This window comes from Aethalodelphis obliquidens, unplaced genomic scaffold, assembly GCF_003676395.1.
Source record: "Aethalodelphis obliquidens isolate GAN/ISIS:26980383/991018 unplaced genomic scaffold, ASM367639v1 scaffold2, whole genome shotgun sequence".
Classification (NCBI taxonomy): domain Eukaryota; kingdom Metazoa; phylum Chordata; class Mammalia; order Artiodactyla; family Delphinidae; genus Aethalodelphis; species Aethalodelphis obliquidens.
The window spans coordinates 32,197,514-32,221,548 of NW_020837946.1; the positions used below are offsets into that span (position 1 = coordinate 32,197,514).

Here is a 24,035-nt window from a genome sequence, read left to right on the forward strand (position 1 = left end):
GTGCATGTTTCATTGACCCAAACTCCCACACGCCCTAGTGGAAAGACCTTGAGGGTAAGTATTATGCTTTCACATCACATTACACACAGGCATTACATATTATCTGTTGAAGTGTATCTTCCAAAATGTTCCAGAGAATCAAAGTTACTTCTATCACCCAATAGGCAGTGAGGGTGGGGAGGAAGAAGTGATATAAGAAAGATTTCTTTGACCTCCAGAAGCTTAGGCACCATCCATGGTACTCATGCCTTACTGTGTACCCCTAAAAAGAAAGTTCAAACTTGTTTTTCAATTTGATGTTCTAGGATGGGTGCTGAGAAATATGAAGAATAAGAACGTTACACCCTCTAGAGCAGCTCAAGACTGCAGTATTATTACCACTAGGTTACTACCATTATTTATTTTTCCTTTTCACTTCTACTAATAGGAAAACAGATTTGGTAGAGATTTAAGTATATAGATAATGGGGAGGGGGCAGGAAAACAATGATAATATTTAAGACGGACATGTATGGACATGCAGGAGAGAATTCTCCTCTACAGATCACACCCTTGAGATCTACTGTCTGTTTCTTTCTCTTCTCCAGCAGTAAATCTCTCACCCACTCTAGTCCAGCCTGTTACTCTACCTGGAAAATATGTAATTATTTTTGCTCTGGGTATAAACTATTACCACATTAGTTAAAGTACAGGTACTAAGTTCTCATTCAATCAGTTATCTAAAGTATTAAACAATTTCTTCTACACCTGCCATGATTAATTTCATTTCATCAGTTCATTTCAATAAACCCTTATTGACTGAATGTATATTACATGACACACATTGTACTATGTACTAGAATATGAAAATGAAACACGTTCTCTGCACTCAAGAAGACTTTAGTCCAATACAGAGAAAAGCATATAAAATAGAAAATGTCAATGCAGAATGGTCAGGGATATGAATGCCATCCAACTAGGAACACTATCTTATATGACCATCCAAGTGGAGTCTCACAGAATGGAGTTAATCCTGCCAAGCAGGAGTAAGAGAAGATATTCCAGGCAGAGCAAACAGCCTAAACAAGGGCACAGAGGCATGAAAAAGATTCTTGAATCCAGAACACATGTAAGTTTGGTATTATTAACATATCATCAGTTCACTACTGCCCCTACTTTAAGACTGAGACGTGCTGAAATTTAAGATTAGTATAGTAACTAACCGTTTTCTTTCTCACAAAATTGTTACGAAATTAAAATATCACACATATAATTAATCTAGGTCATGGCAGAGTCATAGCACCTGATTCAATAATGGGGCTGAGGAGAGGGGAGTATTCTTAGATTACCTATTTACTGAGCTTTCAATTCTGCATTCCAAAAAATCTTGTTACTAAACCAAATTGAAAAGAAAGGTCCCATCACTAAATCTCACAGAAATTAAAGTAATAGCTTCTAAAATATATGCCAAGGGCTTCCCTGGTGGCGCAGTGGTTGAGAGTCCGCCTGCCGATGCAGGGGACATGGGTTCGTGCCCTAGTCTGGGAAGATCCCACAGGCCGCGGAGCGGCTGGGCCCGTGAGCCATGGCCGCTGAGCCCGCACGTCTGGAGCCTGTGCTGCGCGACGGGAGAGGCCACAACAGTGAGAGGCCCGCGTTCCGCAAAAAATAATAATAAAATAAAATATATGCCAATCATTATATACAAATAGAAAAATTTTGCCAAAAGACCATACAAAATATTAGAAATATACTTATGTCTTCAGAATTGTTCAAATATTAATTTCTATGATGCCTAAAAGGGAATATATTCATTTGCTTCCATACTCCTGGATGGAGAATGCAGTCTCCAAAAAAAAAAAAGTATGGCATTCAAATTAGAATGAGTCATACAAGTCATAGTGAAAAATAGCAAAGCACAATTAGATAAACATGGACAGTTCACCAAGGAAAGAACACAAGACAAACATGAACATGGGAAAACATTCAGCCACACAAATGATGGGGGAAAAAAACGACAGAAACAAAGCACCATTTTTACCAAGTAATTAACAAAAAAGTTTTAAAGAGCATACCTGCATCGTTTTAAATTTGCTTTGTGGTTACCTTGCTTTGGAAGACGAAGAAAGAGAAGCACATGCGATGAATGCCAAATACTCTTATGAAAGGAAAAGTAATACTGAACGTGCCAGGAGACTGCAGAAATCAAGAGAAAGGACTGTTTCAAGAGGACAACGTGGTCATGCTACTAAGAAGAAAGATGAGGTCAGAAAAGTATCCAGTAAACAGCTGTGGCAATATGGAATTGCTTGATGAATTTTTAAAAAGTATTTTTAGCTGAGCAGTAGTGTAGAAATCAGATCAGAATGAATTTTAAGAATTGAGATAGATGCTGGGAAAGCAGCCCTAAGGTCCACAGAGCCGTGGTTCATTAGAGATGCCACTTAGATGTACAACAGGAACTACCAAGGGGAAAGCTGGATGTAGGAGTCCAAAGCTCAGGAGAGAGGTCAGCGTGGGAAATAAACACTTGTCATTGGTGTATAGATGGTACTTACAGCATGAACCTAGAAGAGGATACCTGAGGAGTATAAACGCAAATCTGAGAATTCATCCCTGGGGCATGCCAACATTTCAAGGAACGACTCTCCTAAAGAGAAGCCAGCAAAGGGAGAACAAAGGAGCAGCCAGTGAGGTAGAAGGAAAGCCTGGGGAATGTGTAATCAGGGACTTAAGAGAGGAAAATATTCAGGGGAATGTTTTCCTTCAGCTGAGTTGAAAGCTGCTGAGCAGAAAAACAAGATGAGAACAAAGACATGGATCCAACATGGTGCTCATCAATGACCTTGACAAGTGACACCTCAGGGGACAGACTGTCAGGTGCAGGAAGAACTAAGTTTGAGTACCTCAAACCAGAGGACAGATCAACATGGACTCCTGTCCCCAGAGGAATACGGATGATCTTCCCCCAAGCGGATCATCTGTGCTTGCCTTGGAAAGATGAGTCTGATCTGGATGCATAGATGTCTAGGGTGAGACAGGACGTACACAGTTTGCCCAGCCAAGGAACCACGGAATCAGGTCTCCTGGGAGGAGCAAAAACCAGGTGAAGCAGAGAGCACATGGCGGGGAGTTGTGGGTAATACAGCTTGAGCTTCAGTAGAATCTGGTCATGGGTATCTGGAGCTAGCTGGAGGCCCTGAATTCCTGCTCCGGCAGGAGGACCTGCCCTTGAGGAACATGGTGATGGTAATGGGACAGCCCAAGGAAGAAGAGGAGCTGAATGTGTGTATGTTGTGGGGCAGGGTCCAGGGAAGGGGGCCAGAGGGAGAAGAGGTGCCTGGAAGGAGGACCAGTCTGACAATCTCCTTCTTCCTTCAAGTGCCAATGCCGGCTCTCACCACCTGAGGACATCCTTCTGGAGCCTTTCCAAGGGCATAGTTTAGAGGTCCATCCTCCCCACTCACATAAGGCCCATGCTGACTCTGGCACAAAAAAATGCTGCCCCTAGGGCAAACTGTTTCTAATTCTCACTTGAACAGGTCCTGTTGGTATTTACAACTGCTTCATGATTTCTCTTTCATTCTGAAATCCTACAACACCCGACTTGTATTGAGTGTCTCCTGTATGCCAGATGACTAAGCACATACCAGCATGAGTACTGAGTGGAGGAGGTGGCGGGTGGCAGACCTCTCCTGGGTGGAGAGGGTGGCCTTGTGGATTTCAGTCTGATGCTCCCACAGGTGTCGGTGGTTGAGTAACCTCCCTCACTCTTTATCCCACATTCTCCGGGAATTCACCTCGTGAAACTGTCCTCTCTTCACTATACACTTGGGCCCAGCATGTCCATCCAGGGTTTTTACGTTCCATTACCTTTTCCATGTTTGGGAGCTTTCATTCTACAGATTAAAAATATTTTTTTGAAATTAAAAAGAAAAAAAGAATTGAAGAAAGCACATATAGACAACTCTTTGTAAAATGTTTGGCCATACAGCAAATGAAAGAAATGGAACGAGCTAGAAGAGAATATAGTGTTAAAGAAAGGTTTATTTTAAGGTGGGAAATACCAGAGCAGTTTTACATGCTGAGATAAACAATCTAATGAGACAGGAAAGGTGGAAGAGGCAAAAGGGTTTAAGGAAAGGAACAAAATATTTGAGAAGGGGAGAGCTCAAATGGAGAGACTAGTCTTTGATTGGAGGAGAACAGTTCTTTTAGAAACTGTCGTCTTTGCAAAAAAGAAAAAGGAGAAAGTTGCTGCAGTTAAAAGGTTTATAGGGCTTCCCTGGTGGCACAGTGGTTGAGAGTCCGCCTGCCGATGCAGGGGACACGGGTTCGTGCCCCGGTCCAGGAAGATCCCACATGCCGCGGAGCGGCTGGGCCCATGAGCCATGGCCGCTGAGCCTGCGTGTCCGGAGCCTGTGCTCCGCAACGGGAGAGGCCACAACAGTGAGAAGCCCGCGTACCGCAAAAAAAAAAAAAAAAAAAGGTTTATAGATTTTAATCTGGGAAGATGAAGATTTAGGCTAGTAGCTTTAATCTCTGAAGTATGAGGCAGGGCAATATATAAAAATGAAGAGGGCAGAGAGATTTGTGGATATAAAAAGAGAAGAAAAAAAAAAAAGAAAGACATGAAGATAAGACATATTTATCTCAAGGCTTCCCTGGTGGCGCAGTGGTTAAGAATCTGCCTGCCAATTCAGGGGACACGGGTTCGAGCCCTGGTCCAGGAAGATCCCACATGCCGCGAAGCAACTAAGCCCGTGAGCCACAACTACAGAGCCTGTGCTCTAGAGCCCACGTGCCACAACTACTGAGCCTGTGCTCTAGAGCCCACAAGCCACAACTACTGAGCCCACGTGCCACAACTACTGAAGCCCACATGCCTAGAGTCTCTGCTCCGCAACCAGAGAAGCCACCACAATGAGAAGCTCACACACCACAACAAAGAGTAGCCCCCGCTCACTGCAACTAGAGAAAGCCCGCACTCAGCAACGAAGACCTAATGCAGCCATAAATAAATAAATAAATTTATTTAAAAAAAAAGGACCATTCTCAATTCTATCTTACTTAAAAAAAAAAAAAGACATCTTTATCTCAGAAAAAACAGGGAGGATTAAACGAGATCATGTATGCCAAGAATTTAGCACAGAACTTGGCACAATAGAAGAGCTCAATAAATGATAGACCTTTTTATGTTATCTGATCTCCAGATGTAGAAAATCTTTTAAATATAAAGCAATGGTCAGGAAGGACAACTACGATCTCCAAAACTGCTATATTATAAAAGTTTTTAAATAATATAATAAAGCTTCAAAATATAGACAAGCAAATCAAAACCCTACACCCAACAGGGTAACAAACGTAAATTTAAATACACAAATTTAAGACAGAAAATTTAAAACCAACTCTGTAAACGACAGTTATATTGAAAAGACGAGCCACAAACTGGTTCAAAATATCTACAAAACATATTTGATAAAGAACCAGCATCCAAACTACGCACGGAACTCTTAAAACTCAACAGTAAGAAAACAATCAAATTTTTTAATGGGCAACAGATCTGAACAGATACCTCACCAAAGAAGATATACAGATGGCAAATAAGCATATGAAAAGATTCAACATTATATGTCATGAAGGAATTGCAAACTAAAACAACAAGATACCACTACACACCTGTTAGAACAGCTAAAATCCAAAACACTGACAACACCAAATGCTGGAGAGGAAGTGGAAGGAGAACTCTCACTCATTGCTGGTGCGAATGCAGAATGGTACAGCCACTTTGGAAGACAGACTGGCAGTTTATTACAAAACTAAATACACTCTTATCATATGATGCAGTAACCATGCTCCTCAGTATTTACTCAAATGAGCTGAAAATTTATGTTTATACAAATTTTGCACAAGGATACTCTTATTGTATGATCCAGCACTTGGTATTTTCCTAAAAGAGCTGGAAACTTATGTCCACACAAAAACCTATATATAGATATTTATAGAAGCTTTATTCATAATTGCCAAAACTTAAAAGCAACCAAGATGTCCTTGAGTAGGTGAATGGAGAAATAAACAGTGGTACATCAAACAACTGAATACTATTTAGCACTAAAAAGAAATGAGCTATCAAGCCATGAAAAGACATGGAGGAATAATAAATGTATATTACTAAGTGAAAGAAGCCAATCTGAAAAGGCTACATACTGTATGAGTTTAACTATATGACATTCTGAAAAAGGCAAAATTATGGAGACAAGAAAAAAGATCAGTGGTTGCCAGGAGTTTGTGGAAAGGGACGGGAGGGATAAATAGGTGGAACCCAGGAAATTTTTAGGGCGGTGAAACTATTCTGTATAATACTGTAATGGTGGGTACATGTCACTATACATTTGTCAAAAATCATAGAATGTGAAACACCGAAAGCAAACCCTAATGTAAACTACAGACTTTAGTTAATAATTACAATATTGGTTCAGCTTTGATAATGTACCACACTAGTGCAGGATGTTAATAAAAGGGGCAATTGGGCGTAGGGGTTTAGGGGTATATGAGAACACTCTGTATTCCATTTTTTCTGTAAAACTAAAACTGATCTAAAATAAAAGCCCTATAACCAACATTCTTATAAGACAGTTCTATCCCAGCTACCTTCTGTTCTACTTATTTAGCCCATAGAGGAAAAAAAAAATCAGTATTTTTGCACCTCCAAACTCTAGAAGTACTAGGTCCTCCCAATACAGCTTTCTCTCTTTGCTCCATTCCAGTAGGATTTAACCTTCAGAATTTTCTCAAGAAAAGTCAGGCAGGGCTTCCCTGGTGGCGCAGTGGTTAAGAATCCACCTGCCAATGCAGGGGACATGGGTTCGAGCCCTGGTCCGGGAAGATCCCACATGCTGCAGAGCAACTAAGCCCGTGCACCACAACTACCGAGCCTGCACTCTAGAGCCCGCGTGCCACAACTACTGAAGCCCGCGCGCCTAGAGCCCGTGCTCCACAACGAGAGAAGCCACCGCAGTGAGAAGCCCGCGCACCGCAGCTAAGAGTAGAGCCTGCTCACTGCAACGAAGACCCAATGCAGCGAAAGGAAAAAAAGAAAAGTCAGGCAACAATTTTCATGCCTACTCCCATATCATGCCCAGTTCAGTCAGGATCTACTCAGATCTCGCTCCCTGTGCACAGCTCAAACATTTCTACAGATTAGCAAACCTCAAACTGGGGATGAAATCTCAATCCTCCTTTTTAGTAGACAACGCCAATTTCTATGACTGATTTTCATAAACCTCTCCTGATATATGTGGATATGAGGGAGAAGCACAGCATTTCTACCACCCTCTTATAAGAAATCTTTATTCGTTTACATACACATATGTAAATGAATGGATATATATACCTATGTATATGTATATTAATGGATATACAGAGAATAAGGGGGTGAAAAGCAGTCTCATCTCTCAGCAGGTCCTATAAGAGTAACATAACAGCCTTTATTAAAATACAGAGGTAATTGTTAAATATTGTCCTCAACTTTGGAGCCTGAACTATAACACCAAGACAACAAAATAAAGTCTCATTTAATATCCTCTTACACAAATAATTAGAAACCATATAAATGTCCAACAACAGGGAAAGAGTTACATAAATTTGGCACAACTATATCATAAGATATTTAGTATTAAAAACTGTTTACGGGGCTTCCCTGGTGGCGCAGTCGTTGAGAGTCCGCCTGCCGATGCAGGGGACACGGGTTCGTGCCCCAGTCCGGGAGGATCCCACGTGCCGCGGAGCGGCTGGGCCCGTGAGCTATGGCCGCTGAGCCTGCGCATCCAGAGCCTGTGCTCCGCAACGGGAGAGGCCACAGCAGTGAGAGGCCCGCGTACCGCAAAAAAACAACAACAAAAAAAGAAAACTGTTTATGGGACTTCCCTGGTGGCGCAGTGGTTAAGAATCCACCTGCCAATGCAGAGGACATGGGTTTGATCCCTGGTCCGGGAAGATCCCACATGCTTTGGAGCAACTAAGCCCGTGCACCACAACTACTGATCCTGCGCACCACAACTACTGAAGCCCACCTGCCGGAGAGCCTGCACGCCCCAACTACTGAGCCCATGCACCTCAACTACTGAAGCCTATGCACTCTAGGGCCCGCGTGCCGCAACTTCTGAGCCCGTGTGCTGCAACTACTGAAGCCCACGTGCCTAGAGACCATGCTCCACAACAAGAGAAGTCACTGCAATGAGAAGCCCGCACACTGCAACCAAGAGTAGCCCCCGCTCGCCGCAACCAGAGAAAGCCTGCGTGCAGCAACAAAGACCCAACACAGCCAAACACAAACAAAAACACAACAGGCTCTGCCTTTCTGTTTGCTTTAGAGTTTTCCTTCTGTTTTCCTTTATAGTCATCTTCTACACTGTCTCCTGGCCAAAACAAACGAACAAAAAATAACTCAGTACAGGAAAGCAGTATTAAAGATAGTATTATCTTTCTTGTTCAGCATCTATTACTGTTTTTTCTGGTTAAAGAATTCCACATTCATGTGGCAAATTTAGTTCGTGGCAGTTGACTCCCATTCTCCCTCCACCTTACCCATGCCACAGGTATGGACACAAGACCCAAGCTTACCTAAAGTACACCAATCCTTTGGACACTGTCTGATTTAGAGGACACTGATTCAAGTTAAGCCAGTAAGAGTCTTCTCTGGAACTTCTCTAACAGATTGGAAAATTAATTAGTTAGCAAAGGTCGCTGTGGTGGCCACAGAGACACATGTTCTGACCTCCCTTCAAGAGACCATGCTTTAGGGAGCCCAGGTGACTGACAGTCACCAGCTGCACCTTTAGAGATGGTGCTCATGCTGAGCCACACTTCTCCTAAGAAATGTATTATTCCTGAATAACAAAGTATAGATCATACTTGAAAGTAATTACCCTGATTTTGGTCCTTCCTGGTTTCATACATGGTATCAGCAACAAGAGGCAAAAGAGACTAACAAGGATCCTATTTAATCCCTGCGTTGGGTCAACATTTTCAACTCAGAAGTATCCTGATCTTGGAGTCATGCCTTTAAATGCTGGCCCAGTCTCTAGTTTGCCAAGCAAACTTCCTTTTCTGCATGGTGGGCTCATCATCTGTTGCTTCTTACCTAGCCCATATAATGAACCCAATTCTACTGATACCCAGGCAATTTGTTATTCTGAATCAGCTCATCCCTAGTACCTAAATTCTCCTTTATACTCCTCTTGCTGAACTGCTACTTTGGCCTGTCCATACCTCTCTGTGCTTACCATCTCTGTCCTCCATCACCTACAGTGTTCTAATTCTTCTCCCCTCACATTTGCAGCTCCTCAACTGTCCTAACCTAAAAACAACTAAATTTGTTTCCCCTCATCATATCCCACTTCCCCTTTCCAGCTTCTCAAAACTCTAAGTGAAAAAATCCTCTCCACCCAAAACTGCACCTTGTGTTTAAAGCATTCTTTATCTTCTTACAAATCAGAACCTTTGTCATTCATGACTTTACATGGCAATACAAACCATTTTTAAATCATTTAAAAGTTTTCTTAAAATCCTAACACAAGATATAGCAACTGAATAGAAAACTTACAAGTGTCTTAAGTGTAAAATCGCTTCAATTTCTAAATACCTAAATCTGTATGTACCAGTACATGTACTGTATATATATAGAGAGTGTCAGTATATATAAATATACTACATATTCTATATTAAGAATATAAGCGGGCTTCCGTGGTGGCGCAGTGGTTGAAGAGTCCACCTGCCGATGCAGGGGACACGGGTTCGTGCCCCGGTCCGGGAAGATCCCACATGCCGCGGAGCGGCTGGGCCTGTGCGCCATGGTCGCTGAGCCTGCGCGTCCGGAGCCTGTGCTCCGCAACGGGAGAGGCCACAACAGTGAGAGGCCCGCGTACCGCAAAAAAAAAAAAAAAAAAGAATATAAGCTATATACTGTTCTAACTTAACAGATGAAAAAGGTTAATTCTTTCAGATCAAGCAAGGTATGAATTTGGGATCTCTGTGTAGATTCTACAAATGAGAGAAACTATAGGTGGAATTCTCTAAAATTTTTCAGTGGGTAGAGGCTTAAAAGACCCAAAGTATCAATAGGTAGATGCCTATCCACGCCCACCCTATCCCCACACACACCACTCCTCCACACACAGAGCCAGAAAAAAGAACAGGCAAGAACTTAGATCAGAAACAACGCCCCCTATGATTTGTAAGTTACCATGTAGCAATTATAAATGATGTAAGCCTGCTATTAAGAACCTTCCCAAGAGGGTTTTCTATCTCGAAATGTGATCTGGAGACATTTTTACTGATAAAAGTAAGATGTCATTCATAGGAAGTCAAGTGAAAATGTAATCAGTGAAAATTCATCTATCTGCTTGGGAATTAGAAGATAAGTTCATATGGGATGGAGAGAACTATAAAGACATATGTAAAAGGCTGAAAAATTGTATTTAATGTGTCATAGCGGATCACATTTTTATCTAACATTCCCTCCATCTTTATTAAAAAGAGAAAAGAAACTTCTCTCCACCTCATACCCTGGGTGTGACCTACACTAGGCCAATTCTAATACTTTTGCCCATTCTAGGCCACAGTGATTTTCTTCCAGAGAAATACAGATACATCTCTGGATTTTTTCCAACTGATTCTAGAAGAGAGAACTTTCCTTTCCTCTTAGATGTATGAGGTCTGAAACATATGTAAGGCTATCTCACAGGACACGGAGTATGTCTATCTGAAAGGACAAAGCCAACACGCAGAAAGAAACAGAAATGAGAGAGTTTGAGTTCTTGATGCCAGCCATTCCTACTTTTTCACATGGCTTGGTTAGTAACTAATACATTCACATTTTTGCTATTTGTGATTGGGCAGGAGGAGGTGCTGACTGAAGAGGAACTGACCACCACACTCAAGGTACGGTGCACGCCTGCTGAGGAGTTCAGAGAGTTTAAAGACCAGGATGGATGCGGAGATGATAAAAGGGAAGAGGACAGGGCTTCCCTGGTAGCGCAGTGGTTGAGAGTCCGCCTGCCGATGCAGGGGGATGCGGGTTCGTGCCCCAGTCTGGGAAGATCCCACATGCCGCAGAGCGGCTGGGCCCGTGAGCCATGGCCGCTGAGCCTGCGCATCCGGAGCCTGTGCTCCGCAACGGGAGAGGCCACAGCAGTGAGGGGCCCACGTACCGCAAAAAAAAAAAAAAAAAAAAAAAAAAGGGAAGAGGACAGCCTGACAATCACAAGTGTCACTAAACTCAAAACATCATGAAGACAGCTTCTTGGGGACAGTGTTTTGTTGACCCTGCAAACCTATGCCACAGACTTAAAAATTGAACAAGATTTATTCAGTAATAAGGAAGTCTACGCCAAACTCAGCTAGAAGGAACAGAACGCTTCACGGATTTCTTATGATCAGAAGATGATCTTACACCAATTGTTGGAACTGACAAGTTAGCAAGGTTCCCTGTTGCCTGAAGGAGCATCATTATGGAAAAGAACATTATTCTAAGCTGATATTCACTGATGCTTGAAAAGGAAAATATGGACCTTTTGCTTTGCTTTTCGTATTAAACACCAAGAGGAAAAGTTAAAAAAAGTTTTTTCAAATTGAGTTTCTGTCACTTGAAGCCAAGGAATCCTAAAACACTTAAAAGTGTTACTTTTAATAGCTTAATATATACTGGCTTCAGCTCTCAGTAACACGGCATCTTTAAAATAGTTGTTATGTCACCTACCTAGACAACCTATGTATATGCTAACTGGAAACAACTGAGGCAGATAAACTTGATATTCACCTCCACCCCTAAAGTATCAGTGGAGAGAAAAAGAAGGTTACTTTAGAAATAAAACAAAAGATCACAGACTAATCTTTTCGAGATTCAAAAAATAAAGTTATTTGCTGAGATTGTGGTTGGCTATTTCAGGAAAACCTATCACTACAGCAAAAGTGAGGTTTCTAGAAAATGATGAGGATAACAGAAAAGATAGGGCATTTGGGTTCTTATTCTAGCTCTGCTACTATCTTACCAGGTCATAAATAACTCACTTATACTCTCAAGAAATCAGTTACTACTTGTTACATTGGAAAATCTAGACTATTACGTCATTTTCAGCTATAAAATACCATCATTCTTTTCTGGAATTTGGAAGTAGGTCATTTTAGATTCAACTATACATGCTTATCTAAAAAGTGACAGATCACAAGTTTTATAATAGTATCTATTTTAGGTTAGGAAAAAAATAAGTCTGGTAAATTTGACATCAAATTTGTTTTAAAACAGACAAAAGTTTTAAATCACTTTCCTTATTACTTAAAGATGCTCTCCTTTACTCAGTTGCCTTTTCAAACACATTTCAAGTATGGGAGAAAATATTTGCAAATACATGACTGATAAGGAGTTAATATCCAAAATATATGAACAGCTCATACAACTCAGTATTGAAAAAACCCAATTAAAAATGGGCGGAAGACCTGAATAGACATTTTTCCAAAGAAGATATACAAATGGTCAACAGACACATGAAAAGATGCTCAACATCACTAATCATTCACAGAAATGCAAATCAATACCACAATGAGATATCACCTCACATCTGTCAGAATGGCTATCATCCAAAAAAAAAGAAAAAAAAAAAAGACCACAAATAACAAATGTTGGCAAGGATGTGGAGAAAAGGGAATCCTTGTACACTATTAGGAGGAATGTAAATTGGTGCAGCCACTGTGAAAAACAGTAAAGAGACATTTTAAAAGAATATAAAACCACAAAAAAGGGAAAACAATTTTAGAAACTCAACCCAAGAGGTCCAAATCTGACTAATAAAAACACAAAAAAAGAAAACACAGCAGAAACATCACACAATTTTTCAGAGTTAAAGAATATAAGACTCCACTAAATGTACTCATCAAATGCTTAGTACAACTGATGGAAAAAGACCAATAGCAAAAAACATCATCATGAGGAATAAATGATCCTACAAGCCTCCAGACAGGGAGAGAAAAAAAAAAACATATACAAAAAAAAACCATCAGGAAGCAAAATGGCACCTGACTTCTCAAAAGCAACACCAAAAGCTAATAGAAAATGTAGAAATAGAAGAATGTCTTTACAATCTGAGAGAAAATTATTTCCAACCTATAATTCCTTACCAATCAAACCATCAATCTAGTGAAAGTTGAATAAGATTTTCAGCACACTTTTTTTTTTTTAAACTTTCCATGTACCGTTTCTCAGGAAGCACTGGAGGATGTACATCCTCAAAACAGAAAGGCAAGAAAGGAGGAAGCATGGAATCCAGAAAATAGCATCTACATCAAAGAGGCAAAGGAAAATCAAAGACCAATGGCAAAGAAAATTTCTGAGATGACGGCTGGGTTAATAATTCATATAATCCATATTGGAGAAGAACAGCCAAGGGCTCCAAGAAATACACTTCCTGGGGGAGGAAATAAAACTGATATTGGGAGACAATTCTCCGTGGTTCTTCTGCATTTTGTACATTGCGGTGAGCAGACGCACTGATGGCCTTTGTTTCACTATCTTTTCAAGTATGTTTGTACAGAAAACAGTCTTAGAAGATAAAGAGTATCTCCCTCTGGAGCAAGGGGCAGGTATTTTTACTGACCTACATAAAAGATTCAGGTTCCCTAAATTCAGGGTTCCTCCCAATAATGCAACCCACTGCATGTGCAGATATCACCTGGCCTTCCTCATGTCACACTGAGATCAGGGGTTTTAGGAATAAGGTCAGGAGTTTTAGGAATATTATTTAGGAATAATAATAAGTGAAAATAAGGATTTTCACACTGAAAGTCAGGGGTTTTAGGAATAATGATACTCTGGCTAATGTTATTGCTGTGAGTAATAAAGTCTTATGTCTCTGACACAGGAGTCTCATGTCTTCTGCCACATCAACCATAAAACTGTGGCTAGCTAGCCTGTTAGGTCGAAAACAGGGTTAAATTTCAGACCCTTCACAGTTTTTGACAACTGATAGATCACTAATATGCTTTAATATATTGAGATAAGATTTATACATCCAGAGGAAAGTTTAGAGATGAAACATAGATAGATACATAAGTAATTAAGCCTTCGAAGAAGTGAGGTAATTATTAGCCCCAAGGAAAAGAAAAAATTTGCTTAGGAAAGGAAATAAAATCACCAGTCCACTGTATGATTCAGCTGTGAATATTTACATAGATATAATGGATACAATAAATCCAAACTGCTAGAAGTTATGTTGAAAAGATGGGAAAAAGTATAGGAAAGTGAAGTCACCATTTCTCATAGCAGAATTATCTAAAACTTTAAAAATAGCAACATGAACATGGACACGTGGAGGTAAAAATCAGAAGAAACATAAAAGTTGAAAGAGTCTCCAGACAGAGGGAAATCAAAAGTAAAGGGGGTACTCTTTTTTTTTTGGGGGGGGGTGAGGGTGTAGACATTGAATAGAATTATAACCGTGGAAATAATCAAATCTGTGTAATTCAATATGGCAGTCACTAGGCACATGTGGCTATCGAGCACTTGAAAGGTAGGTAGTAGAAATGTAAAATTTAAATTGAATTTCAATTAATTTAAATTTCAGTAACATATAAGGTCAATATACAAAGTCAATTGTATATATAGTAATAAACAATCCAAAAATTAAATTAAGAAATCAACTCCATTTACAATAGTATCCGAAAGAATAAAATACTTAGAAATCATTTTAAAATTAGAAGTATAAGACTTAGACACTGAAAACTACAAAACATTATTAAAATAAATTAAAGAACTAATTAAGTGGAAAGCCATCCCATGTTCATTGATCAGAAGACTTAATGTAATTAAGATGGCTCCCCAAGTTTATCTACAGATTCAATACAATCCCAGTCAAAATCCCAGCAGCCTTTTTGGCAGAAATTAACAAGGCATCCAAAAATTCATATGGAAATTCAAGGGATGCAGAGTAGCTGAAATAATCTTGAAAAAGCACAAAGTTGGGGGACTTCCCTTGTGGTCCAGTGGTTAAGAATACGCATTCCAATGCAGGGAACGCGGGTCCAATCCCTGGTGGAGGAACTAAGCCTGCGCACCGCAACTACTGAACCCGCGCACCACAACTAGAGAGCCCGCGTGCCACAACTAGAAAGAAGCCTGCGTGCTGCAACAAAGAGTCTGCATGCCACAACTAAGACCCAACACAGCCAAAAAATAAATAAATAAATAAATATATACATATATATATGTGTGTATATATATATATATATATACTTTAAAAAAGGACAAAGTTGGAGGACACATACATCAAAATTTCAAAACTACAATAATCAAGACTGTGGTACTGGGGTAAGGATATACATGGATAATGGATTAGAACTGAGAGTCCAGAAACAAAATAGTATCTTTATGGGAAATTCATTTTCAAGAAAGGTGCCAAGATAATTCAATGGGGAAAGAAAAATCTTTTCAACAATCAATGCTGAGATGAATAAATGCACATGCAAAGGAATAAATATGGGCCCTCTACAACATACCAAAAATTAACTCAAAACAGATCAAAGATCTAAATGTAAGAGTTAAAACTATGACTCCTAGGAGGAAACACGGGAGTAAATCTTTGTGACCTTGGATTAGGTGATAGTTTCTTAGATATAATACCAAAAGCACAGAGAAAAAGAAAAAATATATATGTTGGACTTCATTAAAATTAAAAACTTGTGCATCAAAGGACACCATCAAGAAAATGAAAAGAAAACCCACAGATGGAAGACAATACTGTCATCCCTCAGTATCTTTGGGGGACTGGTTCCAGACTCCCTGCAGATACCAAAATCCACCACTGCTCAAGTCCTTTATATAAAATGGCATATCCATTTTATATAACCTCAGTATCCATGGGTTCTGCATCCTCGGATTCCGTATCCTCGGGTTCTACCAATTTGATCTGCAGTTCGTTGAATCCACAGATGCGGGACCCGTTGATGGTGGGTGACTGTATTTGCAAATCAAATATCTGATAAGGGACCTGTATCCAAAATATATGAAGAATTCTTACAATTAGAAAATGAAAAGACAAACAATCCAATTTTTAAATGTGCAAAGGATTTGAATAGACATTTCTCCAAAGAAGATATACCAATGGTCAATAAACACATGAAAGGATACTCAACATCATTAGTTGTTAGGAAAATGCGTATCAAAACAACAAAAAAGCCACATCACACCCACTAAGACGGCTGTAAGCAAAAAGACAGTCAATAACAAGTATTGATGAGGATGTGGAGAAACTAGAACTCTTGTACAATGCTAGTGGGAATGTAAAATGGTATAACCAGCTTGGACAACAATCTCACAGTTCCACAAATAGTTAAATATAGTTGCCATGTGACCTGACAATTCCATTCTTAGGTATATACCCAAGAGAAAGAAAAAATATATGCCTACATAAAAACGTATACGTGAATGTTTATAACGTTACATGTTAATATATGTTCTGGTAGCATTATTCATAATAGCCAAAATGTGGAAACAACTCAAAAATCCATCAACTGAGGAATGGATAAAAAAAGTGTAGTACAGCCATTCAGCTATAAAAAGGAATGAAGCACTGATACATAATACAACGTGGATGAACCTTGAAAGCACGATAAGTGAAAAAAATCTAGACATAAAAGGCCACATAGCATATGATTCCATTTCTATGAAATGTCCAGAACAAACAAAAAACCCCAAAAAACTATATTAGTAGTTGCCTAGATATAGGCAGCTGGGAGGATAAGAGGTGGTAACTCAGTGGTATGGGGTTTCTTTTTGAGGTAATGAAAATGTTCTAAAAATTAACTGTACTTATGATTGCATATATCTGTGAAGATACTAAAAACTCCTGAATTATACACTTTAAATGGGTACTTAAATGGTATGTGAATTATATCTCTATAAAACTGTTATTTTAAAAAAAGACAAAATGATATACTGACATATTACAATATAGTGAACCTTGAAAACATTAAAGAACGCAGACACCAAAAATCACATATGAGTCCATTTATATGAAGTGTCTAGAACAGGCAAATTCATAAAGACAAAAAGATTAATGGTTGCCAGGAGGCAGAGGGAGAGGGGGATGGGGAAATGACAGCTAAAGGGTACAGGCTTCTTTCTGGAGTGATGAATATGTTCTGGAATCAGATAGTGGTGACGGTTGCACAATCTTGTGAATACAATAAAAACCCACTAAACTGTACACTTTAAATAGGTGAATTTTACAGTATGTGAAATATATCTCAATTCAAAAAATTTAAATGGCCACAAATGGCTACTGTACTAGACAGCACAGCCATAGAGGGTGACTAAATTCAAAGCAGCCTTCAATTAGCAAGAAACAGACTTCTGTTTTCAGCCATTTGAGAAGTAGGGGCTGGGAAGAGAGCAGGAACAGACAAATTTAAGACTAGCAAAGAAGTGCTAAACATTTGGACTGTAATTGCTTAAAACTTTTGCATATAATTTCAGATGAAAGTCCAAAAGCTATAACCCAAGGATGGATGACTTCAAAACAGTGTTTAACCTCTATGGGCATAAGCTTCTGAGTTTATAAAAAGAAAATTAACTACAAGAGCATTTCCCAGACTGTGCTGTAGGTCTTATTAATAGCTACTGGGCATCCAAAAACAGTTTCGAAGACTAATACATTTTGTGAAACCCTATATGTAGGTAACTTAAACAGGTTTCTTTACTGCAAGACTTCCCAGAACACTTGAAATGATATTGTGTTTTGTAGGTTCAAAAGGGGCACATTATGCAGTAACTACTTTACAACAAATATTTTTACATATTACACAATTCTGGTTTGGGAAATACTGAACTATATGAGTTATAACGGTTCCACCAGCTTTAGAGCTATATGAGTTCGATCGCTGGCCCGGGAATATCCCACATGCCACAGAGCAACTAAGCCCATGCGCCACAACTACTCAGCCTGTGCTCTAGAGCCCGCGTGCCACAACTACTGAAGCCTGCGTGCCTAGAGCCCATGCTCTGCAACAAGAGAAGCTACGACAATGAAAAGCCCACACACCGCAACGAAGAGTAGACCCCGCTTGCTGCAACTAGAGAAAGCCTGCACACAGCAACAAAGACCCAACACAGCCAAAAATAAAAACAAATAAACTTATAAAAACAAACAAAAAAACCTATGGGATACTGCAAAAGCAGTTCTAAGAGAGAAGTTTCTAGCAATACAACCCTACCTCAAGAAACAAGAAAAATCTCATAGAAACAATCTAACCTTACACCTAAAGGAACTAGAGAAAGAAGAACAAACAAAAACCAAAGTTAGTAGAAGGAAAGATATCATAAAGATCAGAGCAGACATAAATGAAATAGAAACAAAGAAAACTATACCAAAGATCAATAAAACTAAAAGCTGGTTCTTTGAGAAGATAGACAAAACTGACAAACCTTTAGCCAGACTCATCAAGAAAAAGAGGCAGAGGTCTCAAATCAATAAAATTAGAAATGAAAAAGGAGAAGTTACAGCAGACACCACAGAAATACAAACCATCCTAAGAGACTACTACAAACAACTCTATGCCAATAAAATGGACAACCTGGAAAGGACAAATTCTTGGAAAGGTATAACCTTCCAAGACTGAACCAGGAAGAAATAGAAAATATAAACAGACCAATCACAAGTAATGAAATTGAAACTGTGATTAAAAATCTCCCAACAGGGCTTCCCTGGTGGCGCAGTGGTTGAGAGTCTGCCTGCCGATGCAGGGGACGCGGGTTCGTGCCCCGGTCTGGGAAGATCCGACATGCCACGGAGCGGCTGGGCCCATGAGCCACGGCCGCTGAGCCTGCGCGTCCGGAGCCTGTGCTCTGCAGCAGGAGAGGCCGCAAGAGTGAGAGGCTGGCGTAACGCAAAAAAAAAAAAAAAAAAATCTCCCAACAAACAAAAGTCCAGGACCAGATGGCTTCTCAGGTGAATTCTATCAAACATTTAGAGAAGAGCTAATACCCATCCTTCTCAAACTCTTGCAAGAAACTGCAGAGGAAGGAACACTCCCAAACTCATTGTAGAAGGCCACCATCACCTTGATACCAAAATCAGACAAAGATACTACAAAAAAACAAAATTACATACCAATATCACTAATGAATATAGATACAAAAATCCTCAAGAAAATACTAGCAACCAGTATCCAACAACATATTAAAAGGATCAGACACCATGATCAAGTGGGATTTATCCCAGGGATGCAAGGATTCTTCAATAGATGCAAATCAATGAATGTGATACACCATATTAACAAACTGAAGAAGAAAAACCATATGATCATCTCAATAGATGCAGATAAGGCTTTTGACAAAATTCAACAGCCATTTATGAAAAAAACTCTCCAGAAAGTGGGCATAGAGGGAAACTACCTCAATATAATAAAGGCCATATACAACAAACCCACAGCAAACATCATTCTCAATGGTGAAAAAGTGAAAACATTTCCTTTAAGATCAGGAACAAGACAAGGATGTCCACTCTCACCACTATTATTCAACACAGTTTTGGAAGTCCTAGCCATGGCAATCAGAGAAGAAAAAGAAATAAAAGGAATCCAAATTGGAAAAGAAGAAGTAAAACTGTCACTGTTTGCAGATGACATGATACTATACATAGAGAATCCTAAAGATGCCACCAGAAAACTACTAGAGCTAATCAATGAATCTGGTAAAGTTGCAGGATACAATATTAATGCACAGAAATCTCTGGCATTCCTATACACTAACAACAAAAGATCAGAAGAGAAATTAAGGAAACAATCCCATTCACCACTGCAACAAAAAGAATAAAATACCTAGGAACAAACCTACTTAAGGAGACAAAGGACCTGTATGCAGAAAACTCTAAGACACTGATGAAAGAGATCAAAGATGACACAAACAGATGGAGAGATATACCATGTTCTTGGATTTTAATAATCAATACTGTGAAAATGACTATACTACCCCAAGCAATCTACAGATTCAGTGAAATCCCTATCAAATTGCCAGTGACATTTTTTACAGAACTAGAACAAGAAATCTTAAAATTGGTATGGAGACACAAAAGACCCTGGATAGCCAAAGCAATCTTGAGGGAAAGAAACAGAGCTGGAGGAATCAGACTCCCTGACTTCAGACTATACTATAAAGCTACAGTAATCAAGACAATATGGTAGTGGCATAAAAACAGAAATATAGATCAATAGAACAGGAGAGAAAGCCCAGAGATAAACCCACACACCTATGGTCAACTAATCTATGACAAAGGAGGCAAGGATACACAATGGAGAAAAGACAGTCTCTTCAATAAGTGGTACTGGGAAAACTGGACAGCTACGTGTAAAAGAATGAAATTACGACACTCCCTAACACCATAAACAAAAATAAACTCAAAATGGATTAAAGATCTAAATGTAAGACCGGACACTATAAAACTCTTAGAGGAAAATATAGGAAGAAGACTCTTTGACATAAATCACAGCAAGATCCTTTTTGACCCACCTCCTAGAGTAATGGAAATAAAAAAAAAAATAAACAAATGGGACCTAATGAAACTTAAAAGCTTTTGTACAGCAAAGGAAACCATAAAGAAGACAAAAAGACAACCCTCAGATTGGGGGAAAATATTTGCAAACAAATCAATGGACAAAGGATTAATCTCCAAAAATTATAAACAGCTCATGCAGCTCAATATTAAAAAAACAAACAACCCAACCAAAATATGGGCAGAAGACCTAAACAGACAGTTCTCCAAAGAAGACATACAGGTGGCCAAGAGGCACATGAAAAGATGCTCAACATCACTAATTATTAGAGAAATGTAAATCAAAACTACAAAGAGGGGCTTCCCTGGTGGCGCAGTGGTTGAGAGTCTGCCTGCCGATGCAGGGGACGCGGGTTCGTGCCCCAGTCCGGGAGTATCCCACGTGCCGCGGAGCGGCTGGGCCCATGGGCCATGGCCACTGAGCCTGCACGTCCGGAGCCTGTGCTCCGCAACGGGAGAGGCCACAGCAGTGAGAGGCCCACGTACCACAAAAAAAAAAAAAAAAAAAAACTACAAAGAGGTATCACCTCACACCAGTCAGAATGGCCATCATCATGAAATCTACGAACAACAAATGCTGTAGAGGGTGTGGAGAAAAGGGAATCCTCTTGCACTGTTGGTGGGAATGTAAATTGATAGAGCCACAATGGAGAACAGTATGGAAGGTCCTTAAAAAACTAAAAATGGAACTACCATACGACCCAGCAATCCCACTACTGGGTATATACCCAGAGAAAACCATAATTCAAAAAGACACATGCACCCCAATGTTCACTGTAGCACTATTTACAATAGCCAGGTCATGGAAGCAACCTAAATGCCCATTAACAGACGAATGGATGAAGAAGATGTGGTACATATATACAATGGAATATTACTCATCCATAAAAAGGAACGAAATTGGGTCATTTGTAGTGATGTGCATGGACCTAGAGACTGTCATACAAGGTAAGGTTAAGTCAGAAAGGGAAAAATAAATATCATATATTAATGCATATATGTGGAATCTAGAAAAATGGTACAAATGAACCGGTTTGCAAGGCAAAAATGGAGACACAGATGTAGAAAACAAACATATGGACCCCAGGGGGGAAAGTGGGGGGGTGGGGGTGGGATGAACTGGGAGATTGGGATTGACATTTATACACTAATATGTATAAAACAGATAACTAATAAGAACCTGCCGCATTAAAAAAAATAAAATTAAAAAAAATTCTGATGTGTTAAATCACCTCCATCTACGGAAATTCAATCTCCCTAATTCAGCCTGATGTTCACTCGCATGGTTCACTCCTCTCTGTGGAGGTAAAAGACAAAAGTTACAGGGAAGGATTCAAACATCAGTCCTCAAATTTCTACTTTCTCCTTCTTCATTCTAGGTACTTTTAACATTATTCTATTTGTGAGAACAAACAGAAGTTAAACACATAAATACAAACCTCCTTTCTGTATACTCTATGACCATGATAAAAAGCAAAGATTACCACCACTAAAAGTCTCTTTTTAAAGCAAGGTATAAAAGTAATATAGAACATGAACATAATATTTTTAAAATATATGATACGTAGATATACATGTCAAAAAGATTTAAAAGTATAAATACCAGATGTATATTCAAAATGATTAGGCAATTTTAAGTTTGTTCCTTAATATTTATTTGTATTTTCTAATAATTTTTCAACAATAAGCATGCATTTTAATGGTTTTTATTAGGAATGTGCAATCTTTATATCATTTTAGTAACTACTTTTTAATGAAACTGACTAGTAAGCCATGATTCTGTTATGCCCTTATAAACTCTTCCTGCAATTTTTAATGAATTCTGAGAGTATCCTTGCTGATAATGAGAAAAAAGGAAAGCTATTAATGACATCTTTCCCATTATTCAAAAGAAAGATTTCAGAGAAAACATTAAGGTAAATTCTTTTTTTTTTAACATCTTTATTGGGGTATAATTGCTTTACAATGTTGTGTTAGTTTCTGCCGTATAACAAAGTGAATCAGCTATATGTATACATATACCCCCATATCCCCTCCCTCTTGCATCTCCCTCCCACCATCCCTATCCCACCCCTCTAGATAGTCAAAGAACCGAGGTGATCTCCCCGTGCTATGCAGCTGCTTCCCACTAGCTAGCTATTTTACATTTGGTAGTGTATATATGTCCATGCCACTCTCTCACTTTGTCACAGCTTACCCTTCCCTCTCCCCATGTCCTCAAGTCCATTCTCTACGTCTGCGTCTTTATTCCTGTCCTGCCCCTAGGTTCTTCAGACCTTTTTTTTTTTTTAGATTCCATATATTATGTGTTAGCATTCGGTATTTGTTTTTCTCTGACTTACTTCACTCTGTATGACAGACTCTAGGTCCATCCACCTCACTACAAATAACTCAATTTCGTTTTTTTTATGGCTGAGTAATATTCCATTGTATATATGTGCCACACCTTCTTTATCCATTCATCTGTTGACGGACACTTACGTTGCTTCCATGGCCTGGCTATTGTAAATAGTGCTGCAGTCAACATTGTGGTACATGACTCTTTTTGAATTATGGTTTGCTCAGGGTATATGCCTAGTAGTAGGACTGCTGGGTCATACGCTAGTTCTATTTTTAGTTTTTTAAGGACCCTCCATACTGTTCTCCATAGTGGCTGTATCAATTTACATTCCCACCAGCAGTGCAAGAGGGTTCCCTCTTCTCTACACCCTCTCCAGCATTTATCAAAACATTAAGGTAAATTCTTAATTTCTGTTCTTCTGAGCAAAGCCATTTTACTGGATGACTTTGTTCTTAATCCAAACAGTGGACAACGGGATTTTACTATGTATCTATGTGAATTAACACTCACAAAAAGGAATAACTTTCTTTTATCTAAGAAAAGGAAAAATATAAATATGAATAAGTTGGCTTTTCAGACTTACTTTAGGAAAGTAACAAATATAATCTTACTTCATCCACCAAAGCATTAAAGCAACCCATGTTATTATAAAATTCTCCATATGTAAATATGTAGATTCCAAGTTAATCAAAAATGTTTTAAAGTTTCTGGACATTTCCTAGATTAGGAATCAATGTTTATATTTATAAATGAAGAGGAAAAAACACAGGTCTTACATTTATCTCGAAAAAGTCCTTAACAATAACTTTAATCCTTTTTACAGGAAAGAAAATCAATCGGGGAAACAGGAAACTGTAGTTATCACTTTTTATCATCACATTTTAGAAAAAATATTTTGACTATCACTTTTTCTAGAGGTTGAAATAAAACAGAATCATCTAACTTTTTACTAAAGATGATTTTTAAATTTCTAATGTTAACTGCATTATTAACCTGGAAAACTACTACTTACAACTCTGCTGTACCTGTAGATTGTGTGTGTGTGTTAATACAGGTACTATCTGATCACTCCTAATGCCAATAGATAATATTTCTGAAGGACATTTTCATGATAGAAAT

The 24,035-nt window shown here is 39.1% G+C and overlaps 1 protein-coding gene across 11 annotated transcripts in view; it reads right to left on the reverse strand.

Annotated features, from left to right (window-relative positions):
* Positions 1-24,035, reverse strand: part of ABI2 (abl interactor 2) — a 102,207-nt gene that overhangs the window by 74,809 nt on the left and 3,363 nt on the right. The window contains exon 2 of one of the 11 annotated variants that reach the window (XM_027123627.1): positions 21,808-21,872. The exons of 9 other annotated variants lie outside the window; for them this stretch is intronic. In XM_027123627.1, the coding sequence (XP_026979428.1) occupies positions 21,808-21,813 (6 nt within the window). In that variant the 5' untranslated portion in view covers positions 21,814-21,872. Of the gene's footprint in view, positions 1-3,628; positions 3,852-21,807; positions 21,873-24,035 lie in introns of those variants that run through there. One more of the 11 variants, XM_027123637.1, reaches the window with a different exon arrangement.